At 39.1% G+C, this 17,368-nt stretch overlaps 1 protein-coding gene across 5 annotated transcripts in view; it reads right to left on the bottom strand.

Moving 5' to 3' along the window:
• DOP1B (DOP1 leucine zipper like protein B) overlaps nucleotides 1-14,965 on the bottom strand; it is a 45,948-nt gene extending 30,983 nt beyond the window's left edge. For 2 of the 5 annotated variants that reach the window (XM_080556182.1, XM_080556184.1), the window contains exons 1-9: nucleotides 14,779-14,963; nucleotides 12,438-12,612; nucleotides 6,132-6,313; nucleotides 5,879-6,049; nucleotides 3,701-3,890; nucleotides 2,777-2,875; nucleotides 1,917-2,040; nucleotides 1,319-1,419; nucleotides 746-860 (exon numbers count right to left, since the gene is read on the bottom strand). In XM_080556182.1, coding sequence (XP_080412308.1) covers nucleotides 746-860; nucleotides 1,319-1,419; nucleotides 1,917-2,040; nucleotides 2,777-2,875; nucleotides 3,701-3,890; nucleotides 5,879-6,049; nucleotides 6,132-6,313; nucleotides 12,438-12,575 — 1,120 coding nt within the window. In that variant the 5' untranslated portion in view covers nucleotides 12,576-12,612; nucleotides 14,779-14,963. Of the gene's footprint in view, nucleotides 1-745; nucleotides 861-1,318; nucleotides 1,420-1,916; nucleotides 2,041-2,776; nucleotides 2,876-3,700; nucleotides 3,891-5,878; nucleotides 6,050-6,131; nucleotides 6,314-12,437; nucleotides 12,613-14,539; nucleotides 14,725-14,778 lie in introns of those variants that run through there. The other 3 variants (XR_013939604.1, XM_080556185.1, XM_080556183.1) reach the window with 3 other exon arrangements.
• Between the last annotated feature and the right edge of the window lie 2,403 nt (nucleotides 14,966-17,368).

Below are 17,368 nucleotides of genomic sequence, written 5' to 3'. Positions count from 1 at the left end.
CACAACAGCACCGACACGTGACAGTCAGGGAAGAGGAGGAAATGCTTCACAGCTCAGTCATGATGTCTCAGACCGTACCTCCCACAGCAAAGACACCCCCACCTCCCACACCCATAACAGGTTATTTCCAGGTGGAGCAGCTGCAGGTAAACGGCACTGCCCATTTTGGCAGCAGTAGCACCATGAAGTAGCAGCCTACAGTGTCTGGAAAAACAACATCATCACTAGAGTGATGCAAGTCTACAGCAAGGCCCACAAGCACAGCCAAGCACTGGAAACAAGTCCAGGAAAAAGCAGTACTGGCAGTTTTCCAAGTAGAAGCCTCCTTATAAGACGGGGAAAAAAATAAAAGATGCCTGATGGATCAAACTTGAAAGATTAAGCTCCAAGGAATGAATGGAGCAGAATGTTGAGATAAGGGCAGAAGTGGTTCTTTTAGACTGGACCGTCAGATTGCAGTTGTGGGCACAGGAGAAAGTTCTCGTTAAGATACATCCAGGCTACACAGTGCAGCGCTCTGCAGAAACGCCAGAGATAACCTGAAGGGTGCTTGCTCCAGAGCACTGTTCTGGACCAGTTCTAAGGCAAGTAAGACAGTCCCCCTGCACAGTAATGCACAACGTGCACACACTCAGAATTCGGAAGAACTCTGCAGGGTGTTGTCCAGAGTCCTACTTCCAAAGCTGATGAACGCCAAGTCATAACAGTTTTTAGCAGTCAGGACAGACGTGACAAGTAACATTACCTATTTCAGGTTTATCAAGGAGACTGATTAGAATGCGGAAAGGTTTCAAATAGGCTTGATGCTGTTCCTCTACATCAGACTCTGAGAATTTCTGATGTAAAATTTCAGCCAAACTCTAGGAAAAAGAAAACATCACAATGTTATATGTAGAAAAGAGACTGCCATTTTATTAAGAGCTGAAGTCTTCCTTAGTTTGATTTTGTACAGTACCAACTACTATCGATTTTCAATTTTCCATATAGGGTAGACAAACCAGTGACATCTTCTAATCATGAACACTCAAGAGCTGATCTTACTCAGGGAAGCATTTTTAAATAATTCAGGTAGTTCATCAAAGATGCTACCCTTTGGTTTCATTACATTCCATTTGTATTTGTAAGGACATATAATATTGGGACAAATAAAGCACAGCAAGCATTCAGATAGATGAAAATGTAACCACCAAGAGGATGCTGTATTTAGAGATAGAAAGCTTTGAAGGACAAACCAAGTGGCACAGCTAACAATTGTAAACACAGTTTGTGCTGAAATTTAAAAAGCTCAGAAAAATATCTGTATAGACTGACCACCAACCTCAACTAAAAGATCTTTAGAGTATTTTCCAAAAAAATAAATAGCCTGGTCTTCAGAAGATGTTGAGTCTGGAGCAAAAGTACCCCCTTTAATATCAGAGCCTATAAGATAAACAGAGGAATCACAAGTACAGAGAAACACTGCATTACAGTGAACTACACACACCACAGAACACTACACCCACATTGTCTATACAAGTACTGAAACTACACTGCATTTTTTACATTTGTAATTTTAACATTGTGCTTGAAAGCAATTCACGTGCTGCCCAAGGACAGCCCCCATAACAGAGTTTGGGGCATCCAGATGTACTATACTGAACTTTGAACTTCACATCAAAACCAAAGTCAGGTCCAGACATGGAGTCATCAAGGGCAGCCTTCAAGCAACTACACAGCTACAACTCTTGTCCCAGAGAAAATCTGTTCAATAAAACCAAGCATTCATTTGGCAAACAGGTACTTCATAAATGGAAGCTAAACAACATCTTATTTTATCATCGCTCATTAACTGCTGAAAATGCATGTTACATTTTAACCACCCAAACAGTTTTCTTAGGTATTCAGAACACTAAATATTGCAGTATATTGTGCAGTACCTAGCAACCATGCGTATAATCTTCTATTGAGTGACATGTCTCTCCTCAGCAATGTCTGTGTAGCTGCTGACAGAATATGGACTAAATCAGACCTGCGCAGCAGAATAGCGCTTTCATCACAGTCCTAGGATGAAAAACAAAGATAGCTTAGCTGTTTATGAATACTGAAACAAGTCAAAGTTGTAATGAGGTGTCGTTGTTGTTGGTGCTTTTTAAATTAGTAATATTAGTGTTTTTGGAAAAAAACATCAACACCACAGTATTTTGTATACTAAAAATTTCAGGAAAGGGAATCTGACAGTCATGTGATCATTTTTGTATTTATAGCACAGAGCCATAGTTAAGCTAAAAATACTGAAGACTTCATTATGTTATGTCTTAAGACTTAAAATTACTTGGTACCTTCAAAATACTGACTATACTACCAGGTAAGTTAGGAAATGATGGGGAACAGCTAATGTTTTAAGCAGTATTTGTTTTTCTAGCCTTTCACAGAAGTATCTTGGTTTAGTACAGACAAATCCAAATGCTCTTCATATTTTCTCTGTGCAGCTTCTCAGGCCTGAATATTTCAAGTACCTTCCAGTTATCACAACATTCACCATCAAAGCACAGCTTCATTTGAAGCATTCTGATGATGTAAAACTGAGTTAGCTGTAAGGGGTCTGAGTAACACAGGTCTCTCTGCTCCTATTAAAATTGACAGAGGAAGAAAAAACTGCAAAATCTGTTTACTGGTTTTGAAAGTCAGACAAAATTCAGACATTTGGTAATAACAGAGGTGGAGGCTGGATTGGTTCCAAACAAGATACTTTCCTGCACAAAATACATACATTTCAATACTAAAATAGTCTTCTTACCAAAGCTGTATAAAATGGGAAGAAGAAGAGAATCACTTCCAGAGTGTTTCTTTGCACAAGAACATTTGAATCCAGTACTGATACACACAAGGACTTTATCTGTAAAAGGAAAAGAAAGCACAACGGTGTTTTACTTCATGATAATATTTAACCCACGATCACTGCAAATAATCACAAGAAGAAAAAGAAAGCAAAAACTTTTTTTTTTTAAATATGTGAACAATATTATTTTAAATAAGAGGATAATTACACATTTATCTCCCATTCCCCAAAAAGAACCAAAAATGTTTTGTGGAATGCTGTCAAAATATTGTTAAGACTTAAAGAATACTTGTTTTTGTAACAATACAGAATGTCACGATATGATATCACTAGCTACCAGTCTTCCAAAATGCAGATATTAATTACTTAAGGTATCATTACAGTAATTCTATCACTAATATAAATTACTACCTATTGAAGTTTTCTATTTTACTGAATAAAAAGATACTAAATTTCAGAATTGTCTTCTAGATTGTAAACACTTGTGAAATCCAGCTTATAAATTGCATATAAGTATTCAGAATTATACCTAAGGTATAATTCAGAACAAGTAGATGTTGTCATGTTTAACTTCTGATTTGAAACAGAATCAGTCTTTTAAGGCCTTATATAGTACTGATTATCAAAAAGTGCAGAAACTTCAGAAGATTCGCATTCTGCAGGGTAAACAAAATCTGTATTGGAGATTCTCTGGTACATTTCAGATACGATGTTCACATGAAGAAATCTTATCAGGCAATTCTGAAGTGTAGACCTTTCAGCCTTTTTTTCTCTGACTCTTAAGAGTGTGTCATTCTAACATAACACAGAGAGGGAACAACATGCTAGCATGCTGGCATTATGGTAGATAAGACTGTTCCACAAGGAGCGTGATGAACTTACTGTAAGCTTATAATCGGTGCCAAGCATGTACTTCTGCTGTTTTCCAGACAGCTCTCTGTTGATATGACTGACAACAAAAAGAGAAGCAGGCAGCCTGATGGACGGGCTGACCAGAACACTGCCCCAGAGTGCTCCATAGAAAACTTCTTTGCCCATTAATAAGGAGAGCTTCACAAGCAAAGCATCTGTTCTGTACAGAAATATATTTGACATGGAGTAACAGATTTGTTAGTACAGTTTTATACCATAAAAAGGCAATTCTACACAAAGCTAGTATTCTAGGTCACAACATTTATTTATTTTCATCCTCTTTGTATTATCAATATTGCCCTTTTGCCATGAAGATGTCCAGCATCTGATTGAAGGAACGAAAAACAAATGAAAATGCTAGCCTCAATACTTTGTCACTGTGCTACTCACTGAAACAAAGTTTCTCTGCGTACTTTGGAAACTTCTACAGTGATCATCTGCAAACACTAAGCTCTGAAGAAATTACAGCAGTAGCTCTGATTGCAAAATATTTAACATATGTAATGCTGAATTTGAAATACTTTAAGCTAACGATAGACTTAAAAAGCCAATTTTATCAGCCTGGAAATTAGAAGATATCCCATATATTCATACTTACAAATTAATGGGCTCAACCTTTAAGTCTTGAATGAATAAAAACATTAGATAAAGTGACACACTGTCAGTTATTGCACACAGAACTGGTACACTGAAATTAGTTTAATGGCAATCGTGTCGGAGGTCCTATGACTAAAAGGCACATTCTCTGCTTTGGCAACTGTGTCAGCACTCTGGTGTCGAAATCTCACATGAGCAATGTAGAAGTGAAAAGGGAGAAGTCCGGCACAGAAGAGAAAAAGAAGAAAAAAAAAAAAAGACATCTCAAACCTTTACCCATTTCCTTAAAATGTAGCCTTGGAGCCATTTTTTCTTTTCCATGCCTGTTTAAGCATTAGAAGGAAAGTGTCTAGGCTGAAGCACAACCTGAGCTAGTACTTCTGCCACTTTTAGGAACAGCGGGAGATGTATTAGTATTAGTCCATAATGTCAGTTTCAAAATAAGCTGAAACTCCTTTAAAGGCTCAAGATGAATAGAAAATTTAGTTCCAGCAGATTCCCTTTCTTCCCAAGTCCCCAACAACCAGTGCTATTGGAACGAGGAAAACTATATATCATCACTGTGTCTCATAAGCTTGCCTGACAAAAAGCACATACTAAAATTTATCTTTCTACAGCAGATGCATAAGAGGTATACACATGTCCACAGATCTGGAGTTGGCAACTGAATGCTATTCACCAAGCTGAGAACACATGCAATCTATTCTTAGCTGCTCCAGTGACTGATACAAGTCTTCAGTTTAACAATTGTTTTTAAGAGGAGGCATTAGATGTAGAACTGTTTTATCAACCGTAATGTATGTAGTTTACCATTCAAAAAGGGCAGAGAGCAGCCAACACATCCAGATTGGAAAGACAGAAAGAAGTACATTACAAATGCAATGTTTAGTGACTATGTAAGCAAAGAAACATTTGAATGAAACCTACAGTGGCTGAGCTCTTATAAGATGTTACAAAACAGTTCCTGTGACTGAAATAAAACCATTACACAAACGGGTGCTCTTCTCAGCACACTTCCTGATCCTGACTTTATCATACCAAATGTCATTGTCTTTACTGCCAGGGGCACCTGGGAATGAGATTCTTTTTTCCTCAATAGATGCTGGAAGGATTGCCTCTTGCTTATGTTTTCAGAACCTGAAGTAAGTATCTGGTATAGAAAGACTGAAAAGAAGATACAAGTCAGCTGCTGTCTCATGTTACAATATTTAAATAGAATTTCCCACAAATCAGTGGTTCGGGGAGTCAGGTTAATTATTTAGCAGTTTGGAAGAGGTTTTAAAAATGCTTTTTCATTCTCTTCTCTCAACACATCTATTTTTAACCCTCCTTTTCCTCTTCTGTCCTTTCCTCCTCCTGAGATGAAAATAGAAGGGGAAAGGGTTTTCTACTTTAACACTATTCATTGCATCTTTCAAGGACTCCTCATTCTTCGACACTTAGAAGCCCTTTATCAAACCTCTTTACATAGATAGCCAACAGAAATTTCTTGAGAATTTCCTAAGAAAGCAAAACACTGTGTATTACTTTTAAATTAATGTTAGTTCTCACCTGTCATAAATTTCTGATCCTTCTTCCAGTCCAGGCAGCAGTCCAATTACAAAGGCTTGAAGACCAGGCAGAAGGGACTTTTGGAGAGGAAGAAAATATTTCTCATATAAACCAAGAAGAACAGGCCTCACTGACATTGCTGCATTTGCCAGAAGAGGAAACAAACCAGAGCTATTTAAAAAAAAAAAAGATAAAAAAATTTAGTCAATTAAAAGAGGCTGTGAAATGCATAAGCCTTTAAAGAGAAATTTACCTGTACAAGAATAAGTCCTTGGCAAGCCATTTTGTCCCAATTATTTTAAAGATTATTTCATAGGTTTCTAGTGCCTTTAAATGTACTCCACTAGGTAGTGCTGGATGCAAACACTGAGATAATCTTTTACTGATGATCAGACGCCTTGGCAATAGAGAATACTTCAGGTTACTCTGAAGAGCCTGTGGAAGAGAGGAGATTAGAATGAATAGCTTTAACATAAAAGATGATATATAACTGTATTTCAAAGGTTTTCTACTAGCAAACTGAGAACTAAATAACATATTCAAGAGTTTTCTCCCATAAATGCAGTTTGTTACACTTAACCAGCAATTGAGTTTTCATAGAAATTAGTCACGAGTAATCCAGAAAAGTCTGGTCTTGCTGTCCCTAGCAACTGGAAATGGAAGTCAAATGAGGAGACAGGGACAGTGTTCCCTTATCCTATCTCCAGTGGAAGTGGGGAAGTGACAAGAGGAGTCTGGCAATAACATAAGTATTAAATAACCATCTTTCCTCATAAATTAACATTCACTTAAAGCTGAAATAAACAACGCTCCCACCAATGCAGGCATGATTAGATGGGACAATAGCATCTTTGATGTTACTTATAATCCTGTGTGGCTATATTTGGTAAGCTTCAGTAACTATAGCCTCTGTACGGATGTATAAGTAAAAAAACCTTAGGATAGGAAATAACTAAGTATTGCAGACAGGCCAGGTCTCTGGAAAAACAAGCTGTATCACTTTTCTTTGGAAAGATTACACTTTTCCTTGAACCATGCATGCATTTCAACAGGGCAATTAAATATGCTTCTGCAATTAAGAAAAAGATGATTAAATAAAGAGGTTGCAAGTAAATGCCACTTCAGCCTTTGATCACCATCTGCTAACGCAAACAAGTGTTTTACTGCAGGTTGACATTTGGGATGTTTTCAGGATTAGGCAAATTCTTAACCCTCCCAAAGGGTAAGCCACAGTTTTATTCTGTGAAACTGCTTTAAACTTGATGTTCGTCTACCATACCTGAAAAAAGGTTTTGAAAAAGCAACAGACAAATAAGCTAAACCATGCTCGCTCAATTACAAAAAAAATTAGTTCAGCAATGACCACAACATTCATTTGAATGCTCAATCCTGAATACTCATATCAGCAGTAAGAGACAGAACCCATCACACTTAAAAGTGCGTGCAATGTATCATTTAAGACTTTGCAGTAGATGGCCATGAAAAGTTAGAAACCATTACACTACCATTGCATTTTATCTCCCATTTGCTGCCCTGCCTATGCTGAGAAACCAGTTGTTAGGGAAGAGTTTCTAGTAACTACACTTCATTCAAGAAGAAAAAGGCTGTGAGTTTGTAACTACAGTACAACAGAAAGAAATGTCACATCACTCTGAAATACATATAGTACAAATGCCATTCAGAGCCAATTAATTTTCTTTCTTCCCCACAAGGAGATCTGCATTTTAATAGGTATTAAAAGCTAGAATTGAAAAATACAGCAAAATTTCACACATGAAATTAGAACAGGTTATATTTGTGGAATTATCCTCATATTTGAGAGAGAGAAGAAAATCTTTAATATGCCTTGTAGCAACTTCAAAACCAGGTTGAAAGCTGGACTTTGAAACATTCTGTTTATATTGGTTGGTATATATTTGCCCACACCCTCTGTATATATAAAAGAAGATCATTACAAAAAAATATGCTAGCAGTAAATATTTTCTCCTCAATCTTAAGATCGAACAAATACCATCTTAATATTCTATCAGGTAAAATTTTAATATTATCTAGGCAGAAAACAGCAGATGGACAACTCTCTGCATGGGCTTGGGAACTGACATGTATCATTCACCCAGTCTTTTGATTCTTTCTCATGAGCTTAATTTGACGGTGTTCAGTTACATATGGGCTGAAGCCCACCCACTTTTTCTCCTTTTCTCCAACTGCCTTCCACATTAGCAGTTATGATGGCAGAAGCGTTAAATGTCACTGGCACTCCTAGTAAGAGTTGGCTGGAGAAGCCTGGACTGCCAGCAAGCACTCCACACATAGTAAGATCATCACAGGGCTTGGTATTCACAGATCAGTGAGAAACCAACTATCCCAGAAAACCAAGAAATATTTGACCTCCCACTGGCTTTTAAAATAAGGATTTTTTCCTGGCTTACTGATTAAAATGAGACATACAAAACAATGACTTGTGTCCACATGCATATCCAGATTGCAACTTTTTCAAGGTTCTTTTTCTTTATGGCTGACCAGAGAATATATTAGGCACACACAAGATTTTCTAATGCATAAGCATGCTTATAGTTTCTTTGAACATGAGATATACAGGGTAGAAAGAGAGGACTATCTACTCTTTATAACAGCGTATACACATGGCCTAAAGCACTAAACAAACACAGGCACACATACACAAACAGGAGTATTTTTATTTCCACATTTACTGTTTTAAGAAAACCTGAACTGCTTTATAGAACCACTAGAGATCTGTTTGATCAATTCAGCTAGACATAAAATAAATAAGCAAATCAAGGAAATATTTTTATTAACATCACTAGAATTCCAGAAAAATGCAGCATGTACATCAATTTGTAAGATTATCTTCAACCAGGAGATACTCTTGTTTAAGTCAACATTGGTTGGGAGGGGATAAAGGGGAGCCTGACTCCATTTTCCACTGATCCATTTTCCAAATAAGTATGAAAAACAAAATCTAAACAGAGCTCCAGCTTCTATTAAAATAGCAGTGTGAAGTTCAAAGACTGTAGTGAGGAAACTGTAAACTGGGAGCTGGATTATATCAAAAAGAAGAAAAAAAAAGATGTATCCCCAGTCCTGTACACTGTGTTTGTGCACTGGGTGTGAAGTTTCATAAAGCTATTACAAGGCAAAGCTTCCTTTCTTGAAGATATAAGGCTTGTCTTCAACAGAAGGCAAGTGGTGCTCGTGTTTGTAACTCAGCCAAGGGCTGTCATAAAGGCACGGCAGTCACACTTCTCATATGAAATAACTGGCGTAATTAATGGCTGTGCTCATAGGCTCTGCCTTTCAGAAGAATCCTTTTCTTCCCTCCCCTCAAGAACAGACATATTGTAGCATTAAATGTTACTACTGAAATAACACTTGGGTAGCAGCAATGATTTTTGTAGTTTCTTCCCCCTTTCCCTCTAATCTGTTTGGATTCGGAATAGAGCTACAAGCATTTTGGATATAAAAAATCAAACATTAAAAGCGCCTATTTCACAGGCAGGCCTGCATATGTTGAACCACTACCTATTTCTAGGTTAGGGGAAAAAAAAAAACCACACTAGAAATTTCTTTTATCAAAGAGACTTTGCAGAGTTGTATACAGTTGTAGCCTGTTACAACGTTGGAACAAGCCAGCAAAATCCACAACAGCACAATCCCATTTAGCACTAAGACAATTCTGGATGCAGCAATCCGTGCTGAAGATTTGAAAACCTTAACCACAAAACAGTGTTTTCCAAACACAGAACATACGCAAATTTGCAAAAATAAAAAATATAGTTTGAAGCTGTATCCATGAACAGTAATGAGAAGAGGATAACCCTACTCTTGAAGCATGAAGTAGCTTAGGCTGCAGCTACTAAAGGAGTCGTTTGTGTAACTACAGATAGGACTCATCACCATGATGTGGGATAACACACGCTATACAAATTTAAAACCAAAAACCTCTCCCCTACAAACTCGGAGCGTAGCGTTAAGTAAGCTAGCAACTTTCACCAATGCTAGCTTTTGTTAAAAGAAGTGGTTTCTCTCCAACCTTCATTCATGCTCACACTTGGTACCTGCAGTTCTGTTCAAACGCTGCAGGGGAGATTCACCTGATATAACCTTAGAAGTCTAGGTCAGCTAAAAAACACGGGCAAAACTGTAGTAACTCACCTCGGGCTCCCTATAGAGTCAGTGAGGAACACAGGCAGTTTTAGGACAGGACTCATCTGGCCTACTTTAAAGAGCAAGAGGTGAGTCACAACTAACTAAAAACCTTTCTTTCTCTCCCTGCCTGACAGTGATTCAGAGTAAAGCTGTCCATAGTGGAGACAAAGTTAGATAAGGTTCATCTTTCTCAAATGGCAAAACACAGTCTTTTGAGAGCTCTAAACAGACCGGTCTGGCTGATCATTCAAACTGAAGCTGACCAGTTTTTCTTCTGCTTCTGTGGTTCTAAAAGTCACCATGAAACAGAATTTTGGTCAAGAGAAGCAACAGAGAAGCTGCGAAAAAGAACCTTTAGTTTAACCTTAGTAGACAAGGCTAAATAGGTAATAGAAAGAAGTACCACAGCTGTCTCTGTTCACCGAAAGTAACAGCATCAGGAGCTCCAAGATCACTTTTTTAGTCATGGCCAAAAGCGTCTGGATCTGCTCCCTCCGTTCTTTACCCTCATCTTTAAGTAGGAAGAGACCGCATTGATTCCTCCAGCCCTTGCATTGAAAGAGTAATTCTACTGAACTTCTGTGGCAATAAGTGTGGGGATGTGGGTGTCAGCTTGTGAGACTCAATAGTACAAAGTACTGTTGAAGCCTACCTATAGGAGAAAAAGCTTCAGAAAATATTACAAGTACATAAGCAAAAAACACCCACAATTAAAGTCAGCAATACAAAGATCCTTATAAAGCTTATGCTTATAAAAGCATGGAAAGTCTTTCCAGAACTCCTCGACTTACTCCTCTTCACTCTCTCCCCCTTTCTTAGCATTTTCATGTTTGCTTAGCAATAGGCATCACTGCTCTCCAGTTACTGAGACCCAGGTTCATGCGCAACGTTAAAAAATGTTTTTAAAGACACTTTTATCACTAAAATGATGATAGTCTCCTTCCTACTCCCCACTCTCTCACTGCTCATTCATCTTTGTGTTATAAGAAACTGACTGGAGATGAAATTAGGCTCTTTATGTTAGAACCCTGCCACAAACAGAACTCAACAACAACATTTATGTTTTAGAGTATAATAGATCAAGCAATCATAGAATTTAAGAGAATAGCTATTGACATCTTATTTCACAGTCTTCCTTCTGGTGGCACATTCCCCTGACTTATCTGTTGTCATCCCTATTTTCAGATAACAGGCAGAAGCAGATGAACACTGGGGATGATTGCTCTCCCAACTCTTATGCTCCTACGACGATTAAGTCCACAAAATACCACAACAGATGGACTGATGTAACAGCTAAAAGCCTTTTTGCTTGGTTTCTGCTGTGCTGCTATGTGTTTTGGCAATTCTGTACCTGCCTAAGAGTTTCAGATCAGCGTTAATCAGTTGCAGTGTATTTACCTAAGTCATGATAAAAGATCAAAGCCTAATTCTTGACATAGGTATGTAGTCTCTCACTCTAAGTCTGATTTTCCCTTTCCAGAGAAGCATTCTGAAGGCCTTTATCTCTCCTTATTGCCCTCAGCAGGAATCAGAGAGAAACAGTGAAGGCAGAAATGTGTTACTCCTATTGACAGCAAATCCAGCTTCTCTCCACAAAGAGGAAAGAACTTGGCTGCCCTTTAAAAAACCTTCAATTTGGACTCTCCTCCCCTTTGAAAACTGTAAAATTAAGGTTTAGCAACAACAGCAAAATCATGTGGGACATCTATTCTAACAACAGATGTTGCCTTACGAATTCTGCAAGTTGTCTCCTCCCATCCCTGTTTACTTGATGATGCAACTACTCTTGCTCCATGCATGCTAGTGACAAGCACTATGTTAAAATAGACCAAATGGGACACAAATAACAAACCTCATTTCTTAGGCAAGAGAAGACACACTTCCTAGGTGTTTTCCTGTACAAGTCTTTTTCTTTCTCCCTGTATCCAGACATGTTTTCCATGGTCATACAAAATGCACCACCACCAGCAAATCAGTTATTTCCCCAAATACAAGGATGTGGTCAACTAAGTGTGATCTTTGAATATGAATTTTGACTCAGAAGCTATGCTAAAATCTTTGAGCTCTTGTCCTACATAAAGCATTACTTAGCTGCTCTAGACTGCTCTAATTTAACCAGCATCCTGAGGATTTTTTTTAATGCAAAATCTAAATTAGACTTAAACAGTGTAAAGGAAACAAACACCATTTGAAAGAAACCTCTGCTGGTTTTACCAGAATTTCTCATATTCACAAAAAAGATTCTGATTTAGCGGCTTTCATTTCCCCTTCCTTTATGAACAAGTATTTCTTGTCTGACTTTTCAATTTTGCTAAGTATTGTAAGTTACAGAAAATTTAATAACAATACAAAGACAATAAACCAACGAAAAAAGATTCCTGTAACACTGTACCTTATTGAGTTTGCCAAGGGAAGATATAAGATCTGCCCATTCACTTGATGATTCGAAGTTTCTCAAAGCTTTCTCAATTGCTGAAGAATAATTTCTGTATCTATAATCGCCAAGTAACTCCTGCTCTTCTGGATCCATCTTCGGTTCTCATATCAAGGTGAAATTTCCTGGTAAACTAAAATATGTACACAGTTACAAAGAGGAAAAGGAAACTTAAGTTCTGTCAAACCTAAAACAATCATAAGATAACAATAGATAAATAGAAACACTGACAGATTGCAATGAACCGGTCATCTGATCAAGTTGCAACATGAAGCTGAAAGTCATTTTACAAGCATGACTTCAACTCTCCACTGCCTGTTTTTGTGGTTTTGCAGTCACATTTTTCTATTTATGAAACATATTTTTTTTCCTTCCATGCACGTGGATCTGTCACACAATAACAAAGGAAAGAAAAGTATAAAGTCTCATTGTAAACAGGCTGACAAGCGGTTAGGGAGACATACACCGCTTTCAGAATTTATTTAGGCGGTATTTTGAAAGGTTAACTGTAGCAGTGGAACGTGAAACATTTCATATCTGAATTGAATTTTCAGGGGAATCCTGTTAAAGGGCCTCCTGGCTCATAGCAGAAGGATCCCTCAGAACTCAGCATCTCTACTTGTCAGCAGCCGATGCCGATGTAAAATTGAAGGTGTTGTGCAGAACTGTCAAGCCATATGTTCAGGTCTTCCTATAGTTCCCCGAAATGTATTCACATGCTTTTACAGAGTGAAAAACGAGTTTTACAGGCCTGATTTCTTCATATTCTGAAATACATTTAGGTTAAAAAAATAAATAAAGCAAACAAAACCTGGTTTACAACAAAAGAAAACGGGCCTGGTTGCATTTTACATACTATAAATCATATCTGCACTCCTATGTTAGCTATGACAGCAGCTCTCCTGCCAGATAATATCACAATAATCTCTTAAACAAATGCTTAGGTTTAAGAATGCCAGGCTTGGTCCACCCGTGATATATCACTGACAGAAAAGTAAATGAAGTCCTATAAAAACATTTTATGTTTCTGAAAGATATCTTCATTCAGTTTCCTACTGTTAGGTCACAAAAATAACTCTAGGTAAATCTACATCCTTAAAAAAAACAACAAACAAACATAAAAAACAACAACACAAAAAAAAACAAGCAACTTTGTATTGTCCTTAAACTTTAATAAACGACAATAACTGCGTTGAGATAACATTTTGGTAGCAAACTCTCAGAAACAGAAAAATGCCAGCTGATGCACCCCAAAACAGAAAATGATTTTAAAGGCAGGTTTTGCCTTTGATAGTCCCCTGATAGTAGGGTTCAGTTATTGCTAATACAACCACTTCATGTTGTCCAGCCTAAAATCACCTCTACAAAAAAAAAATATAGAGAGAGTGTGTTATGGCAATGCCATGAAGACCATGTGCTGCTTTTTTTTTCTTTCCCCACCACGGTAGATTTTTAAAGCTTCTGTTTTCACCAGGATGTATGCAGTACTTCTCGCAGCAGGGAGATTACAAAAACAAACAAAACCTATTTCCCTCTGCTCCTGTAAGTACCTTAACCACTAGACTGCGTTCATACTGCCTAAAAGCAAGCAGGAGCTAGGAAGCATTGCAGAAGCTCTGTGCAAGCCAAGAGTACCTCCACCTTCATAAATAACGTATTTGTCGAGATCATTCAGAATCGCGCAGCCACTTTGCTGACAAAACACATCCAGTTTCTCCATTTCTTAATGGTAAATAAAGGCATGGATCGACTAACTGAAGAGGAATCAATCCCGTTATCAACAGCACTTAAAGATGTTCTAAATATTCTGTGATAGTCGTGTCTTAAGCATTCTCAGACCATTAAAACCTGGTCTACTGAGAAAAGCCTAGACAGAGTCTGAGGGTAAAACAGAAGGTACTGCTCAAGAGAGAAAAAAATAATAACAGTAAGACTTCAACTGGGGGGAAAAGAGTGTATTTGGACACTTTGCTCTGAAAAAAGGGCTGCACGGCGGCAGGTTGCCATCCCCAGCAGCAGCGATGGGCTCAGTGACTGAACACACCCCGATGCTCACGCACCTATGCCGCCAGCAAGCTTTGAAAAGCCAACCATTTCAATGCCCAACAGATGACGTTTATGGAAGATTTATTTTTTAAAGCAGCAGGTCGGTGACAGGTGGCGTCTCCCCAGACACCGCTGACAAAACGACACCGCGCGAGGCCGGGCCGCCAACGGCCCCCGTCGCGTAATGGCCGCCGCCGGGCGACGCCCCAGGTGCCGCCCGTCCCCCCCCCAGCCGTTCCCGCCACGCCGCTACCTGGGGTCCCGCGGTCCGGCCGCGGCGCAGTCCCGGCGCGACGTGTCCGGGCCGGCCGGGGGGCGGGGCCACGCAGTCGCTATGGCAACGCGGGGGGAACCACCCAGCCCCGCCCGCCTCGGCAGCCCGGGAGATACCATTGAATAGAGCGCGGGGGGGATGTGGTGGTAGATGGGTGTGGGAGGGCTCCGGGTGGCCCTCGCCCAACGGCGGCCGCGCTTGTCGCTACTTGCCTTTAATTCGCCAGGGAAGGCTGCCTGCTTCATGGGTCGGTGAGCGCTACAGCGGGTTATCTCCTCCCCTGTCCCCCCCCGGTGAGGGGAATGGTACGTCCCAGCGGCTCCCCTTCTTCCAGCGCTCTGGGGGGCAGACGCTCCCAAAATGGCGGCCGCTGGTGGTGTGAGGGAGGGGGAAGAGATCTGGTTCCTCTGCCCGCCGCCTTTTCAAAAGGCTCGCAAGAGAGTCGATATGCTCGGCTTCTAGTACTCACGGTGAAAAAATAAACTACCAAAATATCCATGGAAAATAAAACACGTGATCCTGCCAGACAAGGATTTATATACTCTTTGTTACATGTGTGTGCGTATGCTATTCAACCTCCGTGCCTATGTGTGTCTAGGTAGAATGTAATCCTGGTAGTTAAAGTAGCTGAAAAATTCAAGGAACATCTACCCACCTGCTCAGTTATTCCAGATAGAATAGCATTTGTGGCTTTTAAGATTATTATGGATATTGTTTCAGCAATAATCTCCTGTAAGTTTTATGTTAATACACTAAAGTTTTCTTCAGACCACCTATCTTTCCCCTTCCTAGATTTTAGTAGTATAATTTGACATGTTCATCTAGCAATTAAAAGCAACATCTAAGGGCAGTTCATGAGACTGCTTTGTGCACATGCTAGAAGAATGGAAGCAAGATGCAATGGCAGGAAAGCTTCCATGCGTACTTTTAATCCTCGGTTGTGTACATCGCCATCTCTCCAAAGCTAAAACAGGTTTCAAAAACTGGCCATGCATTATCTCACTGTAAAAACTTGGCAATTATTTGCAAGCTTTGATACAGCTCATGTGGCAATTGCACATTCCATCCATTTGGGAAGTCAGCATCTGCTGACAGTGCTACAGTTGGTATGTATGCATGAAGCACTGCATAACCACAGATAAAGGTGTGACTTGACAAAACACTAAAACATTTTGCGGTGATCTACAGCATTATTATGGATCTGTCATAGTTTCAAAGGACATTATCAGAAATGGGGTGGTAGTAGAGCGTATGCAAAAGCAAGTTCTAAACTCATTTGAGGCTCCCGCCTAGTACAATAAACTAACTTGTTGGTCATTTGAATACAACGGTTTTCCTTGGATATAGATGGCAGTAGATACATTCAGTACCGTGGGCATCAACATAGCTTGTCTTTCTAAATGACAACGCCGTCAATTTAAGCTTCAATCTCACAATTTTAGGTTTTTGTACCTTTCAAATTTAGTGTAGCTTAGTTCTTAGAAATGACATTCAGTGCTTCTGAATATGTGCCTGACTGAGCAAAGAACTCATATTTTTGATGATGTTCTTAACACATGACATTTCTGTCCCAAAATACAGCGTGTCACTTAGGATATTTTAAAATCGGCTTCTGAAAGTTTGCTATCATTTTAGAAGTTTTTTTTCCCCTGCAAATTTGTCTTACTTGGCTGTACCAGTTGTGTGTGGCTAGGCAACTACATTAATTTCATTAAGATTTCCACCCAACTTTTGAACCCATTTGCCATTTCTGCCACAAGACAGAGGTCTTCTGGAATGTAAAAGAAATGGGCAGGCAGAGGAGAGAGATCCTTCAAGGCTCCTGCTGTGGGAATAGCGGCTGTGTCAGATAAGCTACAGGCAGGCACGAGTCTCCTGATAAGGCCACAGAAGTGCTCAGCCTGGTGGCGAGTTTTGATCAGAGCATGCACCAAAACCAACCAGACCATCCCACCTCCTTAGCTCTGGTGCTTACTAACCTGCTGGTTGCTTAAATCATTTAAAAAATAACTCTAAATGCCTTTTTTTTTTTTTTATCAGAGGTTATGCAAATTCAAAGTATGCCTATCTTACTAACTATTTGGGACTTGTTATCGGGAAAGGCCATAAATCAATTTGTTATATACACCATTGCAGAAATGACCATAATAACTCTTAACCCTTGGAACTGGATCAAGCAGATTTACTGATGTAATCATCTCTGGAGATGGCCGGGATGCCTTTCAATCTAATGAACATTCACTTTAAACTTCATGTGATCTTGACATAAATCTCTTTGGTTCATACATCATTATTGTCCCTTTGCTTTTTTCATTATTTGAGGCAAAAAGCCACAAACATTTTGTACTAATGTTAGACTGGCATTTCAAGTATATTCTGCATTTAAAGGTTTTAAGTAATACTGAAGGGCATATACAATCTAAATTTTCTTCCCATGTTTTCAGTCTGAAAGGAACTCTGCAGCATTCAAAGTCAGGATGCTGCCTATATGTTGATTCATACTACTCTAAGTGTTGGGTTCAATTAAAATTACCTGTGGACATAAATTTTAGAGTTCTTTTCATCTTCA

The sequence above is a fragment of the Anser brachyrhynchus genome, assembly GCF_964034855.1.
Source record: "Anser brachyrhynchus genome assembly, chromosome: 1".
Classification (NCBI taxonomy): Eukaryota; Metazoa; Chordata; class Aves; order Anseriformes; family Anatidae; genus Anser; species Anser brachyrhynchus.
Note: the sequence above shows the minus strand (reverse complement) of the source record. Positions and strands in the feature narration are given on the sequence as shown.